The sequence below is a fragment of the Anomalospiza imberbis genome, chromosome 1 (assembly GCF_031753505.1).
Source record: "Anomalospiza imberbis isolate Cuckoo-Finch-1a 21T00152 chromosome 1, ASM3175350v1, whole genome shotgun sequence".
Classification (NCBI taxonomy): domain Eukaryota; kingdom Metazoa; phylum Chordata; class Aves; order Passeriformes; family Viduidae; genus Anomalospiza; species Anomalospiza imberbis.
Window position 1 is genome coordinate 81,713,107 of NC_089681.1, and position 23,817 is coordinate 81,736,923.

Genomic DNA, 23,817 nt, shown 5'->3' on the forward strand with positions numbered 1-23,817 from the left:
ATTTTCCCTTTTCCCACACTTCTGCTGCGTAAAAATGCCTATCTGACAAAGAGTATTACAGTCAAATTCTCATTACAGGCATAGGAGGACCCACCTTTTATGCAGAGCCGACAATTAGAGTTTATTGTTATTCTAATTATTTTTTCAACAGTAAAATCAAAATTAATCAGTTATTCCAAGTCCAGCTACAATGATGCTAATATTTGTAGTTCTTATTAACTAATTATTGCTAATTCCCATTAACAGTACAACCCAATTTGTTACTCACCAACTTCCTTGTATTTTCCTCCTTTTGTTATACCACACTCACCTTTCTTATGAGTAGAAACAGCAAATAATTAGCACCTTAAAATCTTCACTGGGAGGAATATCTTTAGTTATGTGGCAGGTTGAGTTTTTTACATAGTCTGTTAATACCGCTTTTTTAGTTGGTGCCCAACTTTAGTTACCAGTTACTCACTTTAGAGGTGTTGGAACAACATGCATGCTATAATTTCTTTAGGGTAAAACCGTGAAATTTTACAGAGTGAAGATAACACCAAAAATAAATTAGATATTCATCATCTGTTGGGCAATTGCTGATTCAGCCAAAACAAGCTAATGTAAGCTCAGGACCAGGCAAAACCTGAAGTGGCCTGTGTTAAGGTAAAACAAAATCTGCAATTTTTCGTTAGCAATGGTAACATCTTATTTGCTGAGGTGCAGGGCTATAAAAGCTGTGCTTGCTCTGGCACTGCTGATACAGTCTTGTACATGCCAATTACATCAGTGCTTATGTCAGTAAAACTCTTCTTTCCAGCTACAGCCAAATAAACTTCAGTCAAAGTGTTCCATGTTATTCCCCCAAACACCGAGGTTTTCATTCAAGCTGTTCACATCTGATAGAGTCAGACTTCCATTTTGAGGAACAGTGACTTACAGTTTTAAACCTCCGTCCTGTTCTGGATACTAACATCAAGGAATCACTTGAGTTAGTCAGCACTGAAATTAAAGTTCTTTTCCTACTGATAATAGTAGGATTACAATAGCCATTACCAGTTTAGGTAGTAGGGTATAGCACACAGGTACAGGCTTAAGTATATATATTTAAGTACATATATATATACACATGTAAGCTCAACACTTAGAATATGGTACTAAGTGACAATGTATCACATTTCTGACAAACTTCAGGCATAGATAAGCAGAAGGGAATGAACATCTAAAACCATAAATCTTAGACTGAAGTAGATTGAATCTTGTTTTTCCAAAGACAGGCTGAATCTTGGGTAATCCCTACTGCTTTACAAGTGCCCATACTTGGAAAACAGTCATATTAGCACCTAAAAGCTAAAACAGCTTACAGTAAATCAGAAGAAAGAGGTATTGATTAGTGATCATGAGAAGGGAGAAAAGGCAGATAATTCTGGGGAAGAATTCCCCTCACATTACCTGTATGTACCCAACACCCATGTGGTGGCTAAGCTGGGAGGGTTTTAAATAGGAGAAAGAATCTAATTTCTGGTTTAAAACAGAAAAATCATGGATTTTTTATGCAACTGAAGAAACAACATTTTGTCACAAGACAATTCATTAGATAATGTGTAGATAGAGGTAATAAACTGCTGGTGTAACCTTAATTTTGTTTTTAAACTTGTCTTCAATCCAGCAGGCAAGAAACATCATAAAACTGTAAATGTCTTACAGCTTCTTTAAGAAGAGATCATTAAAAGCAAAGTTGTCAAGACTTATGTAGAAAAACATTAAATCTTACAGAGTAATGAAAAAGAAACATGTATGTATTTATGAGTATATCCATGTTCAGTTTATAATAATTTCTCAGATTTTTTTGGTGTCCATATAGTCTTCTGTTTCTGCATTAGATCTAAAATGTTAGGGTATAAGAGGCTTTAATGCCATTGACTTGATTGCAGTACGGAGTTAGGTTTTTTAGTGCTTTTGAAGGTCTGGTCTTTACAATGACTTTCTATGTTCAGAAGTGTTAGCTTTACAATTATCACAGAACTACACTGAGGATAAATACAGCAAAGATTATTAAGTTATCAAACTCCTTGGTAATATAGACTATGTGGGTGCCTTAGGTGAATAAACATTCATGTTTGTAGGACAATTTGACAATTTTCGGCTTACATCAGTTTGCCCATAACTAGAGGTGAGAAGGAAACAAGAAAGCAGAAACTGGGAGGACCTTAGGATCAAAGCTAAGTGACCTTGACAGGAAGAAGACTTTTACCTCTCCAGAAGGAAGCAGCCCAAACTAATGACAGTCAAAATGCACTAAAAGTGCGTGTAATATTTAAGATACTGAGGTGGAACATGTTATGAGTGCAAATAAGTCCAATTTTTTGAAATGTTTGAGTTTTAATGAATTGAATTCTTTGTTGCAAAAGCATGGATTTCACTGGATATAGTCAGCAAACATTTGGTCACTTCAAGTTGTATTTAAGTTCCAGTCATTTAAGCTCCTGTCATAAAAACCAGGCTTACAGAAATTTTGCCAGTAACAAAAATTCAAAGAAGCAATTGTAGAACGAAGAAACATTTTTTAAAAATTAGGAGTGACTTGCTGGCTCTACTGACACAAAATTCTTAACAGTTTCAACAAGTCTGAGGCTGATTGTTCCTGTTCACTGCTTTCTGTAAGAATGTCAGAGAAGTTTAGATTTGGCTCAAGAAAATACTTAAAACACATGAAGTCTTTCCATTAATGGAAGAATAGATGATTTACCCCTCTCTGATATGAAGGAAAGCATCAGAGATTATACTGGCACCTCAGGTAGTCACGTTTCTTTTCTTACTGGAACTCATTTTCTTGAGCATTAACTGATCAGGGGAATGCCTTATGAAAAGGATTTTCTGAAACAAAAGTCAGTCTCTCTTGTCCAAATTAGTATCTCCCCGGGTGTTTTTTTAAACAGGGACATCTGTTTATAAGCATAAAAGCTAAAATTATACAGAAATTATTTCTTTTCATTCTGCTCCTCCCAGACTACTTCTCCAGTGGTTTTGATCTTGGCTATCAACCTTGGCAACTCCATGGAATTAATTCAGAATCAAAACCAAAAACTCCAGTGAGCAAAGGCCAATTTTGCTGTCTTCATTGGCTTGCACAGACCAATGTTCTACTGAATGCTGGACTGAGAACAACCACTTGAATCATATGTTCTGTATTTTTAGGATTAGCTTCTTCATTTGTGTAAAACATAAAAGCAGAGTTGTCCCATAAGCTTCTAATCCCCAGTTTGCTGCATATGATGATCACTTAGTTATTTAGCATTAACAATATAGTTAAGAGTTGCAGGATGGCTCCAGTTCCCTTACATGGAAAGCAATAGAAAAGAGTCTGTCTGGAACAGATTTTAAAAATAAAGCACCATATTCAAGTCTCCATTACACAAGGGGAAGATTTCAGTAATTCCATTATAGACTCCACTTGCAAAAAAACCAAACTCTTTATATCCCAAAGAGATTCCACATATAATTGCAAAGAATTTAGTGATACCAGAAAAACCAATTGTTCTAAGTCAGATTGCAGTCTTTCCTGATGTTCTTTTTTTTTTTTTCCATTCCTAAGAAGAAACATTTTAACAGGGATTTGATCACATACATTTTATTGGTTTCAATGCCCAGAGAAAGCTCCTCACCAGAGAAGTATGCTGTAACAAAACAAGTAAAGGGGTTAGCCACCTGTATAGTATTTGCTTTTCACAATGTATGTATGTATGTAGAGCTGTATGAACCAAGAGAAAAAAAAAATTCTGCCATTCAGATTTCCTCAGTATTTCTAATTAAGCAACTCATTAAGGTTTTTCAAAGAAATATTGATGTAAGTGGCATTATTAAATACTTCAGAAGCTATTCAGTCACAAGTAACATTATTCTTTTATACATTTTCATATTCTGAGAAACATAAAATTACTAGCAAAAATGTATTAAAAGGCTCTTCTCAAAGAAGAAAGCCACCTCTCATATTAGTGATTTGAAAAGCAAGTATGCCTGTTTCCTATTCAAGAAACTTCAAGAGTTTCAGAAACATCACTTACTGTTCACAAAACCTCAGTTAAATAATGAGTCATCATGGCTGGAAATATACACTGAAGTGGTAAAGTTTATTGCCTCACCTGAAGTCACAGGTTGAGTGTAGCTGCTTCTGCCATGCACTTGAACAATGAATAAATATCATCCTTCTAGAAACAGAATGTGGTACTTGTCAAATTGCTAGAACATCCCTGCCAGCATAGCATGGTATTTATTCACCCTGAATGAACCACAACCATGCTTTATTCCCATTTTAATATTCATTATTCAGTCCTGATAACTCTGAAGTCACTCAGAAATGGTTAGTCCCCTTCGCTGCTGCAGCTGCTTCCTCCTGCTAGTCCTCCTGGGCTATTGTGGGTATCGACACCCTCTGCCATCCAATCTAGCCCTGCTTGAAAAGATCTTCTAGATCCTTAACAAGATCACAAGTAGGATCAAAAGATATAAGAAGGGAGACCTTCTGAAGAAGAGATCTTCATTAGCTCTCCTTTCTTTTGCTACAGCTTCTTAAGCTGTGTAATTAATAAGGGTAACACTAGGAAGCTTTTAGATAATCTATAGTGTTTTAGTGTAGCCAGTTACTATCATGATCAAAGAAATAACAGACCTTTTCATCAAAAAAGAGGCATGACTTCCTAATCTACAGTTCTTTTAATAGCACATTCATAATGAAATCAGTCTTAATGGGCATCTCTGCATTTTCTAGTTGACTTCTCCCATTGGAGCATATTTGCACAAATGGAGTTTGCTTGCCCACAATGAGCTGAGCATTGCAGGCATTTCTGATTTGGTAGCACTCTGCACCCATTTCACATTGGTAAATGGCCATGGAAGTCTATGAGAGATAAGAAAGCTCCTGACAATCAAATGCAAAGTCAAAGTTTAGCTATTTCTATCATGCCCAGGTTCCAGTACCTCATGTCCCACCTCGTTTGTTTTCACCTAACTTCAGAGTGGGAAATTAGCATATGTTTCTCTCAAGACGTCAGGAAGAATGAACTGAGCACTGAGCCTCTAGCAGAGAGGAAGATGCAAGCAGCAGCTGGTGAATAGAAAACTGCTTAAGAAAGACAACTGCTTTGCTGTACCACAGATGAAATGGGGCACACTGGGAGCAGGGGTAGTGTTCCCTGTAGCAGGGAACAGTGAAACGTAGGCAGAAAAGATTAGGGTCACTAAAAGAAAAAAATAATAAGTAAAAGGGACAGCAGCCATCCTATGTGGCATTGTGGCTATCCTAGAAATGTGAAGTTACAGACAGTTGTAAATAAAAAATATAAAAGAGTAATCTCCTTTGTGCATAGGAAAAGTGCATAAGTTCTAAAATGCCTAAATTAAAATTATGAGAACTTTGCTTACCTGTTTGCCCTACTTGCTAAAATGATTCTGTTGTTAGAGTATCTGGGTTTCTTCTGAAGGGAATAAATCAGGATTTTAGCAATTAATATCATATTTCACAACAATATACACTCTGCTCAAAACACCCCTGTCAAAGAATTTTCTTTTACTTGTGCCTGTTATTGAACTGCCTAATTGCTGCTGTCAGAAATAGTCGGTCTTTGATGAGAAGATATGCCTGTGCCTATTGAAAAAGACACCATACCTCCTTCTTTCTTTTATTCCTGGCTATGCGTGTGGCAGTATAGCCTCTGCCTTCATTATCACACTACGATACTTCAGGGAGAACTGCAATGCCACTAAAGCATCTGCAAGCCCAGATTTTTCTCCTGTGTTTGGAGAGTATCGCTGACACTTTGGCTTTGAGTAATTGCTGATCAGCACAGAAAGGATCTGTTGCCTGTGGTTCTGTCTTATTTATGGGAGTTTGTGGCTAATTTTCCTCAGATGGCATGAGAGTAGATAGCTAATAAATGGTAGCCTGACTGTGCGTGGAATAAAGCAAAACAGGGTATCTCCCCTAAAGGAAGAGAAACAGTTTTAAGGGCGAAGCTGACCAGGTTTTTCTTTAATGTGTCCAAAGATTTTTAATAGTTTCCTTACCAAATATTTTTGAGTGGTGACATCTCATACCTTTCTCAGACTGGAGTCTTGTTTAAAATACCTCTATTTTTTATTACAATGAAATCCTAAAATGTCACTGATCACTTCTAAGAGTATGTGTAGGAGACTTCCAAACTCCAATATCTAAACAGAAATACAACAACAGGTATTCAAACCATGTAGCTTTTTCAGTGGGGGACAAAGAACTTTCAATTAGGCACTTGATGGTTGCCTGAGAGTCTTTCTATTATCTGGATAGGAAAGCTAGGCTCCTTTTCAGGGTTAGGGAAAACCACAACCTTATAATTTGATAGTAGCTTGTTGCATGTCTGAGAAAAACAGTAACTTGCACAGGATGACAACACTGCAGACTTATATCAAGAACTGCAGCAAGAAATAAGATTTTCCTACAGCATTTTCATGGCTTCAGGGTTGCTTTGGATACTGCTGGAAACTGGCTGTAATTCCATGTACATCTGCTCCTCTCTGCCATTAAGGTATTCATCAGGAATAAAAAATATGCATATCAAATATGCATAGCGGTAGGAGCACTGTTGATTTGTTCTTCTGCTGAACGTAGTTGATTGCTTGGCTGTTTTAGTCTTCTATCAAGGAACAGCTTAATATAATTTACAGTATTAGTCTGTACTATCTTATAGTCACATACCTGAAACCTGGTTTAGATTAGAATACAGCATTAGCAGGGGGACATTGAAATGTCGTGGAGGTCTGTCCCCACATCACCTGCAAAAGGCAGAAGAAGCTGGAAGCCTTTTGCAAGACCATCTCCTGCTCTGTGTTAGTGCCACCCAGAGGTAACTCACAAAGAGGACAGGCTCAGCTAGGACTGTGTCTGTCCTTCCTCTCCCGTATCGCTCCTTGCAGAGGTGACCAGCCTGTGTTACCTACATAAGGTTGCTGCTCTTGCTTTCACACCCAGGGAATGCCAGATCCTTTTCCAGGTGCTCCAGCTACAGTGTCCATACACCCTTCAGCTCACAGTAATGTTCAGCATTGTGCAGCAAAGCTGCTCGTGGTGCTTAAAGCACAGGTAGCATGACTTGAACTTCCATCAAAAAGGAAAAATAATGTCCTGGTGATTATAATACTGCTGTAAGCCTCAAGAATCTATGTCCAGGTTCCAGCCCTACCACAGATATTCTTGAATAACCACAGAAATGTCACTTAATGTAGCTATACAATGAAAACAAGATTTCCTTTTCTGTGCCGTTCTTCTGTCTTGTATGTTGAGACTGTTTTTGAACAGTGGACAAAAGATACGCTCCCAGTGTGGCTAACTACAGAGACTGAGTGGGCATCTCTGCAACAAGATGACACTAAAGATCTTTTCAAATGCCAGGTGAGAAAAAAAAAATCAAAATATCTGAGAACAAATACCATCATCAGTTCACACAACAGCTATTGAATAAATTGATACATTCATCTTTTGCTATGGCCATTCATGAACTTAAGAAGGAGATACACTTCTCACTTCCCCTCTTTTGTCAGAGTGTGCTTTTCTGAGGCCTGGTGCTCTCACTAAGTCTACTAGGATTAAATCAGTTGTATTGTACAAAACAACCATGTTAATAGTTCCCAGTGCAGGATGGAGGTAGTAGTTATCTTAGTACTTCTACTGCATTTAGTTATTTTTATAGTTCTGCACCTTTTTCCTGCTGAGCGAACTGAATAAAAAAATGACTTTGAAAGACATTATAATCAACGGCTGCTGGCTGCAATTACATTGTGTACTTGATGTCTTCATAAAGTACCTCTAGTTTAAACCCACAAATCTTTCAGTTTGAATTCTCTCCTGGTTCCGTTCTGTTTTGTTATTTTAGTGGTGTATTTACAGGAATGATCACTAGAGTATATGGGTTTATATAACAAAGATATAAAAAAAAAGTTATCAGAAGATTAAAATTTCATCAGCTATCTTTACACTGGAAAAGTGACATTTTGTTCCATTTATGACTGATATTTACAAAGGCAAGCCTTGTGGACAATAAAGAAAAAAAGCATTTGGGTTTCAGTGCTGTAAAAGCTTATACACACTTGAGAAAATTATTAGATGAAGACTTTCAGATTTAAATGGTCATAAGAGAGACATAATTGTAAAGTAAGCTCAAACTTAACAATGGCGTTTTAAGTCCAAGTCAATTATAGACAAGTCTGCAGTGTTAAAGCTTCTGAGCACATGAAACTTAGCTATTACTGAAAATACTCAGCAAGAAATTCTTTGCTATATATGAAAATGTATTAATATGATTTATTAAAATATATTAATATTATACTGAAAAGAAGTGAATATGATAAATTTGGAAGTATATATTTTTTGAAGTTAACTGGAATACTTTTTTTTTCTCTGAGCAGCTAATGTCACTTTAACCTTTCCCCCTCGATGGTAAGAAAGTAATTTTTTTGCAGATTTTCCTTAAAGACTTAATAATTTCCTTGCAGTCTGCCTCCAGGCTAGCAGAATCATATTCTTCACATTAGATAGGATGGCCCCAAGGACACCCTAGGGTCCTGGCTTCTCTGACTCATTCAAATTCTCCTAGGGACTTGGACATTTCTCCTTTCTCTGACTCATTCAAATTCTCCTAGGGACTTGGACATTTCTCCTTTGGCTTTGCAATAAGCAAGCACCAGATCACCAGATCCTTACCTAGAATGCCTCATTCTGTACCCCAGACTCTCACATCTGACACAGTAAATGCAGAAGTCACTATTTAGCCATTTTTCCCTCCCCCATCAATGCTTTCCTCACCTTTGGTTCCTCAGACTTTGGCAGCGAGTTGTTGATATCTTCCCCTGTCGCAGACCTGACAGATTTAACACTTGCACGTGATGTTTGAGCCAGGGGAGAGTCCTTCCAGCAAGACTACATGAGTACAGAGAGTTTCTCTCACTGCAGGGTCTCACTGGGTGACTAGGAAGTGACTCTCCTGTATAGGAAAACTGTGAATCCAGAGCCTGCAGTCTGGGTACTGTCACTGCCAGTTGGCTCTGTAGAATTGTTTGGGATTTAAGCAGGCTCAGTTAACCTAATAGACTTAATTGGTGCTGATGGGGTAAGCATCTAGAAAATGATGTCAGAATATTTTGATTGTGTTCCCACATCATCTACAAAATTAAATATAAATTAGAGCTTTCAGGGTAGAACCCTTCTTTTCTTCCAAAGATACTGCTGGTAAACACTTCATATGATGATGAAGCTAGGGAGTAGTTTGTATCTTTCTATGAACAACTCTAAATTAGACCTGATTTGGGGGACAGTAAAGGTACATATACTTGTGCATTCATAGTATAAAATGCTAGAGTGAGAGAGTAGGGTCTATTCTCTGTCTTTGTGCATCTTTCTCCAAGAACTTAAGCAAACTCTATAAGGATAGAGGCAATTTGTTGTGTCACTGAAATAAATAATAAATAAATAAATAAACATGCCTCAAGCCCTAAAACATTTCCCATGCTCATTTTCCTATATGCGATGCCAAAGTGAATATTAACTTTCACCTGCTCATCCAGTTTCTGTGCGAGAACAGCAGGCCACTATAAGTTCTTCAGAACGCAGTTAATGTTCATTCCAGTGTACCGATGGACCTTAATCCAAACCTGTGAAGCTTTGTATGCAGTGCTCAGACAATGAAACTGTACTTCAATGACCAGGGAATAAAGGATCTATTAAACTGTCCCTTCTGTTTGAATAAAGGTTGTATCAAAAACTTTAGAGATGCCAGTGGTTGCTAGCCTATTTAGAAGCTATTTAAAATCTAATTATCAGCAGCCCATAACATCCAGGATGTATAAATTCATACAGAAGCATAATTGAATGCATGGGTTCAGAAAAGAAATTTTCCTAAAGTCCAGACTCTAGTCCGCTTTATAAAAGTGTATGCAGTTTATAAAGAATATTCCTCTGAGAATCTGCTGATGGAGTAACTACTATGGAGTTGGACAGAAAGGAATGAGAAAAAGCTGTTTTCCCTCTCCTTGCTGATGCCTCTCATGGGAAGGCTCTTTGCCGGTCTGGTTTATTTAACAACCAGCTGGGAAGACCATTACAATCCACAGAGCTGAGCAGGAGCAAAGGTGGAACCTCTTTGGGGCTCCTCATGTCAGGAATCTGTACCTGATGCCAGAAAGGCTCTCCAAGGCAGGGCTTCCTGATTCATAGGAGTAACTCCAATGGATGCATTTTCTTCTTGATTTATAGTTGAAATACTTGGATATTGCTCTGGGAGGATGTAAATTTGCACTGAGTTCTCACATTAAGACATTACATTAATGAAGTGTTGGAGAGGGTGAGTAGAAAGGCTGACTATGACTACTATCACCTGGGGGAAATAATTTTGAAATTGATATTTATAGTGGTTAAGCAATAGTCTGAGGTTTAAATCTTTCAAAGAGCCATGAACATAAACTTCAGATCTGTATCTTATCACACTGAAGAAAGTTCTATGGCTGCAAGTGACATTGCTTTTATCTTAACTGTGACCACAGCTAAAGTTAGACTGGGAGTTGTTTTAAGCTTGGATGTGCACATTCCTCCTTTTCTAGTAAAAAGCCCAGATTTGCTATATGTTTGAGTTGGCAGAGCTAAGCCAGTTGTCTGAGGTTGTTTTACCCTAAAATTGTTTTTCACTCTTTACAGTTGATTACACAACAAGTTCCCCAGCCATGATGGTTGAGAGAAATGCCATGTTTGAAGTGCCTCTTTTTACCTGACTTTGTGCAACGTGAAGAAAAAGAATTTTAGCCCCCATCTCCGGGTCCCATCAGTTATATTTGCAGATCTACACTTAAAGAAAATAAAATCTCCCCAGTGAATGACTTGTTTCCAGAATAAAGAGAGATTGCCCAAGAAAAACTCCATTGCAGAGACCTCTCTGGAGCATGAGACACTGGGACTGGAGCACAAAATGGCATTTAAGAGCCACAAGGGCTCACTCTACTAAAGGCTCAGCTCAGAGTGTAGTGCTCTGTCCTTTTTATTTACTCTACTAAATTTATCAGTATGACCCTTAAAAGAGTAATCAGCACCCATAGGGCAGAGACATCCTGGATTCAGTTGGTACTTACCCCATTCGCATGCTTAAGCCAGGGTCTGTACAGGTGTGTCGCCTCTCTTGCCACTCACAGGGAAGCTGCTGGGGCTTAGCTGCTCTGCTGCATCATGAAGGCTCTGCAGTCAAGAAGGGCATTACAGGATCATGCCCTTATTTCAGCATTTTGGACACATCTCTGCAGGGAAGAGTAAAGGGCTGTATTTCACAGCTATGATATCATTCTTGTAAGCTATAATTCAGCATGAGCCACTATAAAACCTTTCCTGTGACATCAGAGCTGTGAAATATAGCTGAGTTCAAGTGCAGAAAATTCCCCCACAGGAATAATTGTTTCCTGGCAATTGGTGTTTGAAGGACTGATCCTTTAAAAGGCTGGCACAAATCTCATCTAGGTAGTGTTGGTCCAGGCAGCACTTCTCAGGAAATGTTATGTGCAGGAGCAGAGGTATGGAGCCTCACCACAGGATCTGGCCATAGAGTTGGTGGTATGGGCACTAGAGGAGCCTGTCAGGTGATGATTTTCACTTCCTTATGCCTCAAAAATCCATGCAGACCTCCCTAATAGCAAAGTAGTAGGTTTGCTCATCTGCTGCACTCCCTACCTCAGACCCTGCCTCCCCAGCAAGGGAAGACACATTTGCACAGCCAGAACCACTCTCTAATCCATCTTTCCATGTCTGCCTTCCAAACACAGATCATCCTGATACGTCCATCCTGATACATGGCAGGATCTGGTCTGCCCCTGCTTGGGGATGTACTTAACTCACCTGGGCAGGTCCCAATGTCCCCCCACAGCAAGCTAGCAAGAAAATGGAAGTCAAAAAATGTTGTGTGAGACGCAATTTCCTCTTCCATATCACATGAAGGAAGATGTCCACTTGAATACAGTCCAATGAGAGCCAGGGTAATAATTGATGTTGGCAGAGCCATAAAGGACAAGACCTTACACAGGTCAGAAGGGTAGAGAAGGAGGAGAAAAGAGACTGTAGACAATGAGAGGGTTAAAGCCACCTCAGGTCTCCCTATCCTGATGTCTGAATCTGCTGAATCTGCTGCCTGTGTCCTGCTCTAACAACCTGCACTTTAGTTATCCACTGCTCCATCAGTTACACTGAAAGCAATTGTTGAACATATTGTAAAGCTTAGTCATGCCAGCTTTTCCTGTTTCTCCTCTGGAAAAGTCTTGTTGTGAACGCAGCTCTGTTCTTGCTGTTCTGTGTCCATGGTTACGTGTATGTGTGAATACACCCAGGGGTCTGTGTCTTTCTCACAAACTCTCAAAGCTGTGTGTGGACACAGCTCCCATGACCTGCAGGACAGAGCTGTCTTTCCCTAGCTAATAAGAAAGCTAATTGCAACCCTTCCCTCTTCTCCAGAAGAAATTACGCTGTGTCAGAAGTAATTGTACTATTTACATTCTTCCTCTTAATGGTAAAATCTTACTCCTTCTCACATGGAAGTTACCTGTTAAGAGTATTTTACCTTTTGAAACAGTAAAATAATATTGTTTGAACAGTCCTGTTCCATTACCTACTATTCATATAAAATCTAAGTGGTATTTCTTTATAGAAAATTATTTACTAACAGGAACTCTAAGAGCCTTGAGGTTATTTTATACCATCTATTGCCAAGAAAATGACAGCCAGAAGGGTAGCTCACCTGAGGCATTGCAGGTGCTGTAACTCCTACAGCATAGCTCAAAGGCTAAGTTCTGTCTAATGTACACCTTTAAATAGACAAAAAACATATTATAGGAGAAAAAAATGGTCTTTGATGTAGAATATGATCCAAGTAGTGTTTCATGAAACACAATGAAACAAACAAAAATTTTATTTTCAGTTTCATATAGTCAGATTGTCATTCCACAGTCTTCATTTACAAATACTGAGAGATGCTGTATTGAATTTTGAGCTGGTTCAGAATGATTTATTGGTTTTTTGTCAGAATACTGAAAAAAAAAATCAAAACCACTAAACTTTTTTTCCAAAGAGCATCAGTGAGAAAGAAAATGAAAATTAATCAAATTATCCTTCTCTAAGGTTATAGATCTGTTTGAGCTAAAAATTCAATAAAGTGTTTACAACAAAAATATATGTTGTGGAATGTTTCTATCAACTAATTCTGATTTCTTCACATTCTAAAATGCTCCAAAGCTGTTCATTAGGCATTTTGTATGACTGGTTACCTGAGACACATCATATATTTTCTTCCTTTTGAATAGTAGCTTTCAGCTTTTTTAAAAACAGAAGAGCTGTCCACAGTACTCTGGAGTACTGTATCTGTAGGTTTTTGCGTGTTGAACAGTATGTCATATTCAGAGATAGAGATAATTTTCACAATTATTTTGTAGGTGCACCGATATTTAATATTATTAATAATAGGAATGAGTAGCTAGCAAAAACCCACAGGTAGCAATGAACTAGTTGCAGTTTGTTTTCTATTTTAGAAGTTATTAGTGAAAGCATTTACATACATAACTATGTATTTAAAGATTCAAAACTCTGGCAGTAGATAATGAGAAAACCAAAGTGTCCACTTAATTTCCTATGCAATAACAAGGAGGTCTATTATGTGTGAGGTATTGATAAATACACACATTTATTTCACTAACCTGTTAAGCCGGGTTGACTCCTTTCTAAATGGAGTCAAAGCCAAAACTCCTTAAATGTGAGGGAAAAATCCTGGAGTTAAGTCCAGTCTTTTCAGTCCATAACTATAGCAACAGAATGTCTCCTGGGAAGACGGTGTGCAGTTTTTCTAGCACTTCTCTAATGTAATATGGTAATCTCATCAATATCCCCAATCAGAAAGTAATCAGTTACATCCCAAAGTTCAGGGGGTAAAAAGAGAAATATCTGTCTTGCCTTTATCAATGAAGGGAAGCAAATGGGGTTAAAGGGGACCCACACACACCCTAAATCCAAACATCATGACTCCTTCCCCATACTTGATCTGGATTCATTGAGATAATTTGAAGGACCATTTGCAACATTTTGAATCAGAAATAGCCCAGGTTTTCAACAATCATTATTAGTCATTTACTTTGTGGACTTATCGCTGCAGTTATGACAGTTAAGTACCTTTGGAAATGCTAAAACAGTTGTTCTTTTTATTTTCCAGAGATCCTTTGAGACTGCAAAGACTATTTAAAGAAGGAAGACAACATGAGATTGGATTTAGTGCAGTAAAGTAGGTTAATTTGAGGACAAGACAAAAAATCATTATTTAGACCTTCTTGTGTAGCCGTGATGAGAACTTACCATTGCTTCTGGCTGCTGTTTTGGGCTGGTCAGCCCCACCAAAGTTTCTTAACTCCGTTATCCAAAAGGACTAGTGGCTTTCCAGAAAAGGAAAAGGTTTTAGTGTTGTCTGGAAACAGCAGGCAAGACCTCCATCGTTCCAAAAGGAGCTGGATGTGGAATCAGTTCTTTTTATTGGAGGAATACACAGGAACTGACTACCAATATGTCGGCAAGGTAAGTTTCTTTAGTATACATCTATGTTTTGATTTTAGTAGCACTGGAAAGCCAGCAGTAGCAAGTAGGGAAGAAAAATGCCTGCTACAACTTTTAGTTTGTGTTCCTGTGTGCCCAGCTTCTGCTGAGGAGTAATTCAGTGGAAAGGTTAGTGCGCTTCAGCTTCAGAATGTAATTAACAAGTCTTCATTTAACCAGGAAGTCCCATGGCAAATCACTGGCAATTCTGTTAAAGATTTTGCATTTTATTTTGTGTCTGGAAATAATGCAGCTTAATTATAGGCTAGAGTTTTAGCTTTAAACTGGGATATGTGTCTTCTCTCATGCTCACTGATTTTGCTGCAGTCAAACTATATAAACCAGGAGAGGTTTAGATCTAAGTTAGGATTCACAGTACCTACGTTTTTGGTGAGGATTCTCTCTACCTAGCAAAAGGTAATTGTTTCCCTTTTTGCTACCCACTGCACACAACAATGCTGCAGCCATTTTCTGATGAGGTTTAGTGGTGCCACTGAGGACTGTGTGATATGACCTTCACACCACCAGCAATGCTACTATAAAGCATGGTTGAAGCACACTATGCATATACACTAAGAAGCAACAGGCAGATGAAAAACTCTAGTCTCAAAGCATGCTGTCAGTTGGGAAAGGGTCAAAAAACAATTTTAAAAAGAAAAGTCACAGCTTAAGTCTGAGAACATCCGCCTCCCTGAGCAGCAGACCCCCATGTAGGTAACAGACTTCATGTGAGCTGTAGAGCTAATGCACCTGTGTTAAGAGCCTAAAGAAAGTCTATACTGCCCAAGGTGCCTCAGTCGATAGGAATATATCTTGCAGAATGCAGAAATTATGATACTGATGATGACATTCAAAGCAGAAACAATACAGCTTGGTTTTCCAAACTAAAATGGGGTTGTATCTGATCTAGTTTGATCTCTCAAGCCTCTTAGCAAAGGCTGCAGATCACAATGGTTTGACATTTTATCTCCCTCTGCAAGATTCTGAGCATTCCCATGAGAGATGGTGGCTGCTTTTCTTGCCTGCCAGTCAGTTGTCAATCAAAGTTGGATGCAACATTCCTATCCTGCTAAATGGCTGCAAGGCATGATTCAAATGAAGAGCTACTCAGCTGGTGTAATAGTCATAGAACTCCAGCCAGGATAATCAGCATTCATGAAAGGTACCATTAAGCCAAATCTACAGGAAAAGGCCAAAGGCAGAGAGTCCTCAGAGAGGAGAAGTAGAGAAGGAAGATAAAAGGGTAAGAAAAGATACCAGAACAGAAGAGAGTAAGAGGAAAGAACTAGAAAGACTGAGATGGAAGGAACAGAAGCTTTACAACGAGGAATCAAGACGAAAAGGAGGGGGAAATTACATTAAATGGGGGTAGAGGATAACCGTTGGGAGAAAGTTAACCTAAAGAGAGCAAAAACAAAAACAGAAGATGAGACAGTAAAGGAAAAAACCAACAGGTATGAAACATGGAGTCAAGGACAAAAAAAAAAAAAAGACAGCAAATTGAAAGACAGAAGTCCTCCATACATTCTCCTGTTTCACAGTCTGCTGAGGGTAGTCAAGGTAATGGGGATCTTTTTGTTTAGAGATAAAGCATATGGTCCTGAGGTGATCCTACAGTCTCTCATTGTCACTGTGAATTTTGACATTAAACCTCATCAGCCCCCCATTCTTTCTACTGCAGAATTAGAGTACAAGCTATTGACTTCAGAGGGACTGATGGGGAAGTGAATATTCCTGCAGGACAAGTTTGCTGAGACACAGTTTAAAAATGGTCTAGTTGGACCAGAAAACCAAGACAGTTTCAATAGGAGTCAGAAATATTAAAAAATGTATGTTATTTTTAAAAGTTGTTCTTCCATCTATTTGTACTTTATTACTCTTTCTGTTATAAAGCATAGAAACAACACATAATGTATAAATGTCATTGATTTTGTGTTCCTAAGCCATTCACAAGTGGCCTTTCACATATCTTTCAAATGCCAGAACTGCTCACACTGTTTTAACTGAACAATTAGCCAAGAGGCATGAAAGAGCAGCCTTTTATTATTAAAGTTGAGGTTTGGTGTGAGGGGAAATGATAGAAACATCTAAATGTCTCTAAATTGAGGTAACTAGGCAATTTAACTGAGCAATTAAACTTGATTGATGTGGGCAAATGAGGATTATGAACATTTTTATGAAGCTTTTTTTTTCTCAGAGGACTAAATGTTAACCTTAAATATGGACTTAAAAATGGTAGGAATATAAAGAAGAAATGTGAACAGAAAAATCTTTTAAAACAATAGCAATATATGTATATAAAAGGGAATTGTGCTTATGTCTTACTATATAAACAGGCAGACATGAATCTTCTGGGGTTTTTGTGTTTAGAGGTTAAAAGCTGGTGGGCATTTAAATCATAACCATAAAAAGAAAAGGTTCTATATAAGCTGCAAGAAAAATCTTTTATTCATGCTGGTTTCACTTTTGCCTCTTCATTTTTTCTAACATTTGTTTAATCCAAACGTCTACTTCAAAAATTTGAGATGTAAGAAGTCTGTTGTGAAAGATTCTAAAAAACAACATTATTTGTATGAGATGCCCAAATTACAGTTGTGAAATCCTGTAACTGTTTAAACTACAAAAAACTGATTTGCATCATAGTAGTTTTGGAGTGTAGGGAAAGAACAGTGAAAGGGAATGTATTCAGGTTTGGGATAATAAAAGAGAAAAGTAGTCTCTCTGAAGACAGAGCTCAAGCAATACTGAAGACAATCTGTAGCATCATCTGAGTCACAGACCAGAGCATTGTTGTTGTCTATACCCTGTACCCTCTTTATTCATTGAACCCAGAGCTTTCTGTCCTTTAGGAGTTAATTGTCCAAGCATATATGAAGCCTGTTTTTTGGAAGGTGTGGGTACTGTCAGCTATTAAAAAGTGCTTCCCAGTTTTGTATGCCGCACACTTCATTGTCAACCCAAACATGCAGCTGTATCTCACTGGACAAGGATGTGCAGCTGCCAACGAGATGCTCAGAGTGTTATAAACACAAGTTGATGTTTGCTATGGCACTGACACCAGATCGATCGCTTTATTACCCATCCTTGTATTCCTCAATTTCATTCCTGTATATTTGTGAAATAAAGGCTTTTTAAAAAGAGATGAAATTCACACCCCCAGTCACTTTAGTCTCAGATCTTAAGGAACTTGAAGAAAAGTTCCAGATTGGAATTATTCATTGCACTGCTGAATAACTTGTGAATTATGGCTATGCATTGGAGCGTGACTGATGGGCACAGTGACATTTTAACCTGAAGATATCTTTTCTTCTGGTTCAGAAATTGTAGCACTTGGCAGGGACTCAATCCAAAAATAAAATAAAAGAATTACATAAGCATCAAAGTCCAGCACTACTACCTAGCCAAAATTTACAACATCTGAGTTGGGTTTTAAAAGACATCTAGTTTTACACATGGCTGCTTAGTACAATTTGAAAGGGCTGAGGTAAATGCAGCTTTAAATCACAGGTAAACAATGAAGTGGTAGTGCAACTGTACATAAAAATATATGCTGTGTTTCCTAGAAATCTTCAGATACACCAGGGGTAAAAAAAAAAAAAAAAAAAGAAAATCTCTGCCCTGTTGCAAGATCATACTCATAGGTATACTTACTCTTTGTATGCACTTGACAGCTTTGACATGGCAGTCCCACTGGCTACATAAAATCCATGTACTGGCATCCATTACTGAGTTTAGAGCACAAACCTAGAATCATTGTTACATAAAGGGATAGGATTCCGCTTTCTTTAAGACTAGAGAAAGATCTGAACAAGTCTTAAATCTTACTAGTTAACTCAAGAACAGCTTTTGGCAGTCTGCAATGGAAAGGACCAACCTGCTTTCCTGGTAACAACAAGCACAACTGTGGAATGATTTTGTAACACTCTGGCTGGCTGGCACTAAAAGGAAACTTCCAGACATACTTTTCATTTTTGCTGTGTCTTATTGATGTTCATATAGTTCGAGCAGTATGCTCGCCTGGAAGCTATCTGATGTTACTACCTGTACATCCCATCATAAACAATCAACCTCTGCTGACAACTCTATTTTTCAAGGAAGAGAAAGTCAAACTCCTGCTGGTATGTGGCTTGGCAGAGCAAAAAGGATACTGTGTTACTGTAGGCAAAACCAGAATCTTTTTGTTTGGTGTTGAGAGAAGCTCTTGGAAAGATGAATTCCCCTCTGTCAAGGAACGATTTAAGGTACTGTTGACCCTGCTTTTGAGTAGGGGATGAACTAAATTTTATCACAGTATCGTTTCAGCAGTGCTTTGCTGCTTTTTTTTTTTTTTTCTGGTTTTACTTTAGGCTACAACTATTCTGAAGGCAAGCACAGTAGTGTATTTCAGCAGAAGCAAATGAAACAAAAGGCAGAATCTCTTCCAAACCATTGCAAGTAGAAGGACTAAGCAACATGCTGAGGCAAAATTATCTGCCTGTAAGCACACACAAGGGGCTATTTAAGCAAAGAAAATTATTGTAATGTAATACAGTCAATGCCTTTTCAGCATTTTAGGAAGTAATGGGTAACATTACTCCAATGGTTAAAAGGTATCATATCTTAATTGGATGGCATGATAACTAGCAAGAGAAATCTTTACTTTCTCTCAGATTTTAGTGCACTAGTGTTCTGTACTTACCTTTAAAATTTTTGTACCCTGAAAAAGCAAGATGTGAAGAGTCAAACTAAAATGACTCCCCCATCTGCACTTTTAGCATCCTTTATGCTGCTTTATTGGCACTTGGTCAGTATTTGTTTTCCTTGCCTTGTAACATGCACTATGATATATACTTGATGCCTTCAGTTTCCTTTTCCAAGCACAGTGATTATTTGTTATTTTTAAAATGCCTAAAGTTAAAAGTTACCTTTGTAATTCTGTTTATTCAGAGAGGCTCACAAAGGAATCTTCCATTCATTTTTGATTATTAGAATAGCCTCTCTCATTGTCTAGATTTTCCATTCTGCATCCAGAGGAACTGTAAGCATTAAGACTAGCCTTGTGCATGTGACAAAACTGATGCACAGGGAGTTTAAGTGGCCTTCCACACAGCTAAAAATTAGAAACTTCACAGCAGAGATTGGAAAACAAAAAAAAAAAATCAGAGTTCTTAGCCCCTTCCCCCCACTACCACCCCCTCCCACCCCCTCCCAGTTTCTATAGTTTCTATGATTAGGTCACCTGCCTCCCTCTTCAGTAGGCCTAGTACTTGTCTTTCTCTTAAAAAGTAGAACAAATGCTGTGGCACATCTGCGCTTCCATTATTCCTCATCCATCAGTCATATTTTATGTTCCAGCACTTGACTTTCCCAAGTGCCCTTCATTTCTATATTGCATTGCACACACATGCACACACTTGTCTTGTATTCTTCTTCGAAAGATTTACGGTTGCTTGTAGCAGTTCTCTGTGCTGTCGGTCCCTGCGGAATAGAGATAACTCCATAATAAGGGACAGTTGAGAGGTTAGAGGCCCACAACAACAATCCAGAAACAGCTTGCATGTTTTAAACTATCACACAGGGGCTAAGAAAGGAGATAATGAGCAATGGGTGGGATGGGCAAGGATGTTATTCAGAAAATGAAAAGGCAGGAAATACAGCATGGTTAATGTTTACGATCATCATAATTGTGAATCTACTTGGCATCATCCTTGTATCCAAATATATTACACAATATAAGAGCCTTACAACCATCTGTTTCAAACAAACTGCATTTCCTTCATTATGGCACATGATGGTACTTACAGTGTAACAATACAGAACCTCCTCCCCTTCTTCCCATTCCGCCTACAAAAGCAAGCAAATCCTGGGACCCTCAAGGCAATATTTCTGTTAATTCTTGTTTTTCATTTTCGTATCCCAAACAAAACAATTTTGTTTTCCACATGCTAATTACCCACTTATACCATGCTTACATTTTGGATCACATCCTTTGACAGATTATCCTGTTCTACTCTTGTTAGCAGTCTGCACATTGTCCTGAATTGTGTGTCCCTAGAATTCCAGCTATAGAAAAACAGATGAACATATTAATCTTCCTCTCTAGGGAGATACTACATGTGAAGTTCATGCTTGATTATGGATTATTTAGATTGCTGTTATTTGGAGCTGCATTACTATTTTCTTATTTGTTTGTATAGCACAATAGCATTCCCACTATGAAGCTGCAATATCATGAATATAAATTTTGAAGGCTAAGGACAGCTGAAAAATAAAAACCTTCTTTCAGGCCTAAGACAACCATTGTTACTCCACCATTTGTTATTTACAGTTGGCTTACCAAATATAGTAAACCATAAAGCTTAGAGAAAGCTCTTTATTAAATTAAATATATTGTCTGTGCCTCCCTTTTCTTTTCCTGCCATTTCCCTCATTGGTGAACATCAGTTCACAGTGGGGCAGCAGCAGGTTGAGAGCTGTAGCCAGTCAGTGTAAAATTTCAAAACACAAACTGAAAATGTGTTGTGATGTGAATGCCTACTGTTGATCCGTATGCGCTAATGCAGACTGTGGCTTGCTTTCACCATTAATGTGGTGAAAGAAACCTCAGCATGCACTTGCAAGTACTTCAGGATGCACTGAAGCTTGTAGTTGTCATGAAAGTCAGAGGTGGCAGATGAAGGAAAGGAAAGAATTGCCTTCTGGAAGGAAAAGAGAAGGAAAAACTATCAGTCTTTTCTCTCCTGTCTTCTAATTTCATAAAAAAACCCACCTCAAAACAGAAAAACAAAGCTTGTAAATAATTAAAATACTGAGTGAGCTGGAAGTTAAAAACTTACATTAAAGGACAAAGGGGAAACATTAGCAAATATTTATGTTAGAATTCTAATTCCCACTGTTTTCTCAACAGAGTTGTTTATTTTGGAGTCGAATCTGATGAAGATTGCAGTCCTTCTATCCCCAGCTTACTTATGCCATGTGGTACAGGGCGGGGCTTCTGGAGAGCTCAGCTGAAATGGCCTCTCTTTAGAGGAATATTGTCGCTCTGGCTTTAATTCATATTTTGTCTCTTTGTGAAACATTAAGTGATGTTTCACATTAGACGTATGCTGGAACAAAGGAGGTTTTAATGCATTGCACAGGCTCACATAATGGTCATTTATTCATCTTCAGCATATTGGTCATCTCTGCCCATTCTATATCTTCATGTTGGAAGGCAACATCAAGTTCAGTCAAGTCATTTGTATAACTTTGGTGTTTAGCATCATGTTGTCATTAGTGGAAGATTCTCCCCAAAAGACAGAACCAAACAACATATGTGTACCTTTGGCTCTTTGACATGCTTCCTCATAGCTAACAGCCCTTGCAATCAAGCTGATCAGGGCACTGGCTGAGGATTTAAAGGGCATGCAGACTGAGGTGTCAGAGCATTCATTCATCATTCCTTTCCACTTCATGTAGTTTTACACATTTCAGGTCAGTTGCTTAAAACACAGTTAATGCTGCTTACATTGGCTAAAACTGCTCACAGAATGGGAATAACATAATTCCCACATCTTGGGAATAACAACTGCCAAGGGGGTTGCAGGTAAGGAGTTAATGCCTGTAGAAGAAAACTCTTGCATGTATATTTGTGGTATTTGTAAACTCAGGTGAGCTTGACCCTCATGCTACTTGCAGGTAGATCCTGTCAGGATCTACACCATTCACCTTACAAGTATCTGTTATTGTACCTACAGAAATATTTAATGAACAATTTCCTTTAGAATTTTTAGACTGATAGTATCACAGCAATTATATGTGCTTCAGATAGAATTATTTCCTTTCATGAATACTAGATATTATATAATTAGGAGAGCATAGACACGAGTATTCTCACCAAAAGAATTCCAGGTTCTCCAGTCAAAATTAATATGTGTTCCTAGGTAGGCTATCCTGGATATTGAACCTGAATTGGTGTGACTTTCCCTATTTTCAGAATTTAAGAACCTTCCCCAAAGACTATGGATTTTCAGACATTATAGAAAGAAACATTTCATCACTGTCTCTGTCCTTAGATGCATCCAATTTTTTTTTATGGAACTGTGTCCAATTTACTTAAAAGGCTCCTGATTTATTGGTTTTTCTCTGCTGTGGATAATGCTTCACTCTACCAGAATTTTCTGTCTGACTCAAGGCTCTTTGGGGGCCTGTGGGCAAAGTTCTGTTCCATATCCCTGAGCAGTTCTTCTTTATTTATGATGAATGGGTCCAGCAAAACACACCCTCTGGTCAACTCATCAATCACCTGGGTGAAGAAGTTGTCTTAGGACATTCTGCAGAAACCTGGGTTGCTTGCACACATACATATTGCCCTTCCAGCAAACATAAGAATGATTTAAGTCCCCCAAGAGTACAGGGTTTCCTCCATCTGTCTAAAGAAGGCTGCATCTGCTTCATCTCTTTTAGCAGACAGTCTGTGGCAGATACCTAATGTGATGTCTTGTGTTGGCTTGTCCTCTTTCTTCAATATCTCAACTGATTCGTCACTTGTTTCAAAGCAAAGCTCCACCTACATGTGCTGATTATTTGCTAGTCCACCTCCTTGCCTTCCTGACCTGGCCTCTGTAAGGATCTACATTCTGCTGCAGCATTCAGGTCACTTGAGCAGTCCCTTCACAGCCTCACTAATGGCACTTTGAGGAATACTTATTTGAAAGAATCTACTCAATGCCAGACTTGCCTAACATTTCCCATAAACATTTTCTAGGTTGAGGAGTCTTTCGCAAAAGGGTCCTGTTGAGAGATAATTTTGTATTGCATCTGCTGCCTCACAAACCCTTTATTATCTGGTTATAGAACACAAACTTCTGTTTAGAAACAAAGTTGGAGAACATAACAGAATGGAAATACTTCTCATTTTCCCAGCTTCTGACCTATAGAACTAAATGACAGAAGCATGAAAATAGATGAAAGACTCAATTAAACTTATGGATATGAATTAGTATCCTTTTTGTTGTCTTCATTTAAATCAGAATGTGGGTTCTCATTTGTTTTAGTGTTTGTCTGTATCTTCCCTTCTCCATCCCCCTTCTTTCTCCCTGACGCACACACTTTTATACAGCATATAAAATTCATACACACATTTCAGGATTTGATTGTCAGCATCAAGCACTCAGAATATCAAAGGGTCACCTTTGTCAGTAAGCAAAGGATGAGCATTTGCTTTCAAGCACATCCATCAGGGAGTAGTCAGA

The 23,817-nt window shown here is 38.2% G+C and overlaps 1 protein-coding gene across 3 annotated transcripts in view; it reads left to right on the plus strand.

Moving 5' to 3' along the window:
* The window catches only part of CDH6 (cadherin 6), a 97,977-nt gene that overhangs the window by 37,433 nt on the left and 36,727 nt on the right, over positions 1-23,817 (plus strand). For all 3 annotated transcript variants that reach the window (XM_068197408.1, XM_068197418.1, XM_068197422.1), the window contains exon 2: positions 14,232-14,587. In XM_068197408.1, coding sequence (XP_068053509.1) covers positions 14,360-14,587 — 228 coding nt within the window. In that variant the 5' untranslated portion in view covers positions 14,232-14,359. The remainder of the gene's footprint in view (positions 1-14,231; positions 14,588-23,817) is intronic.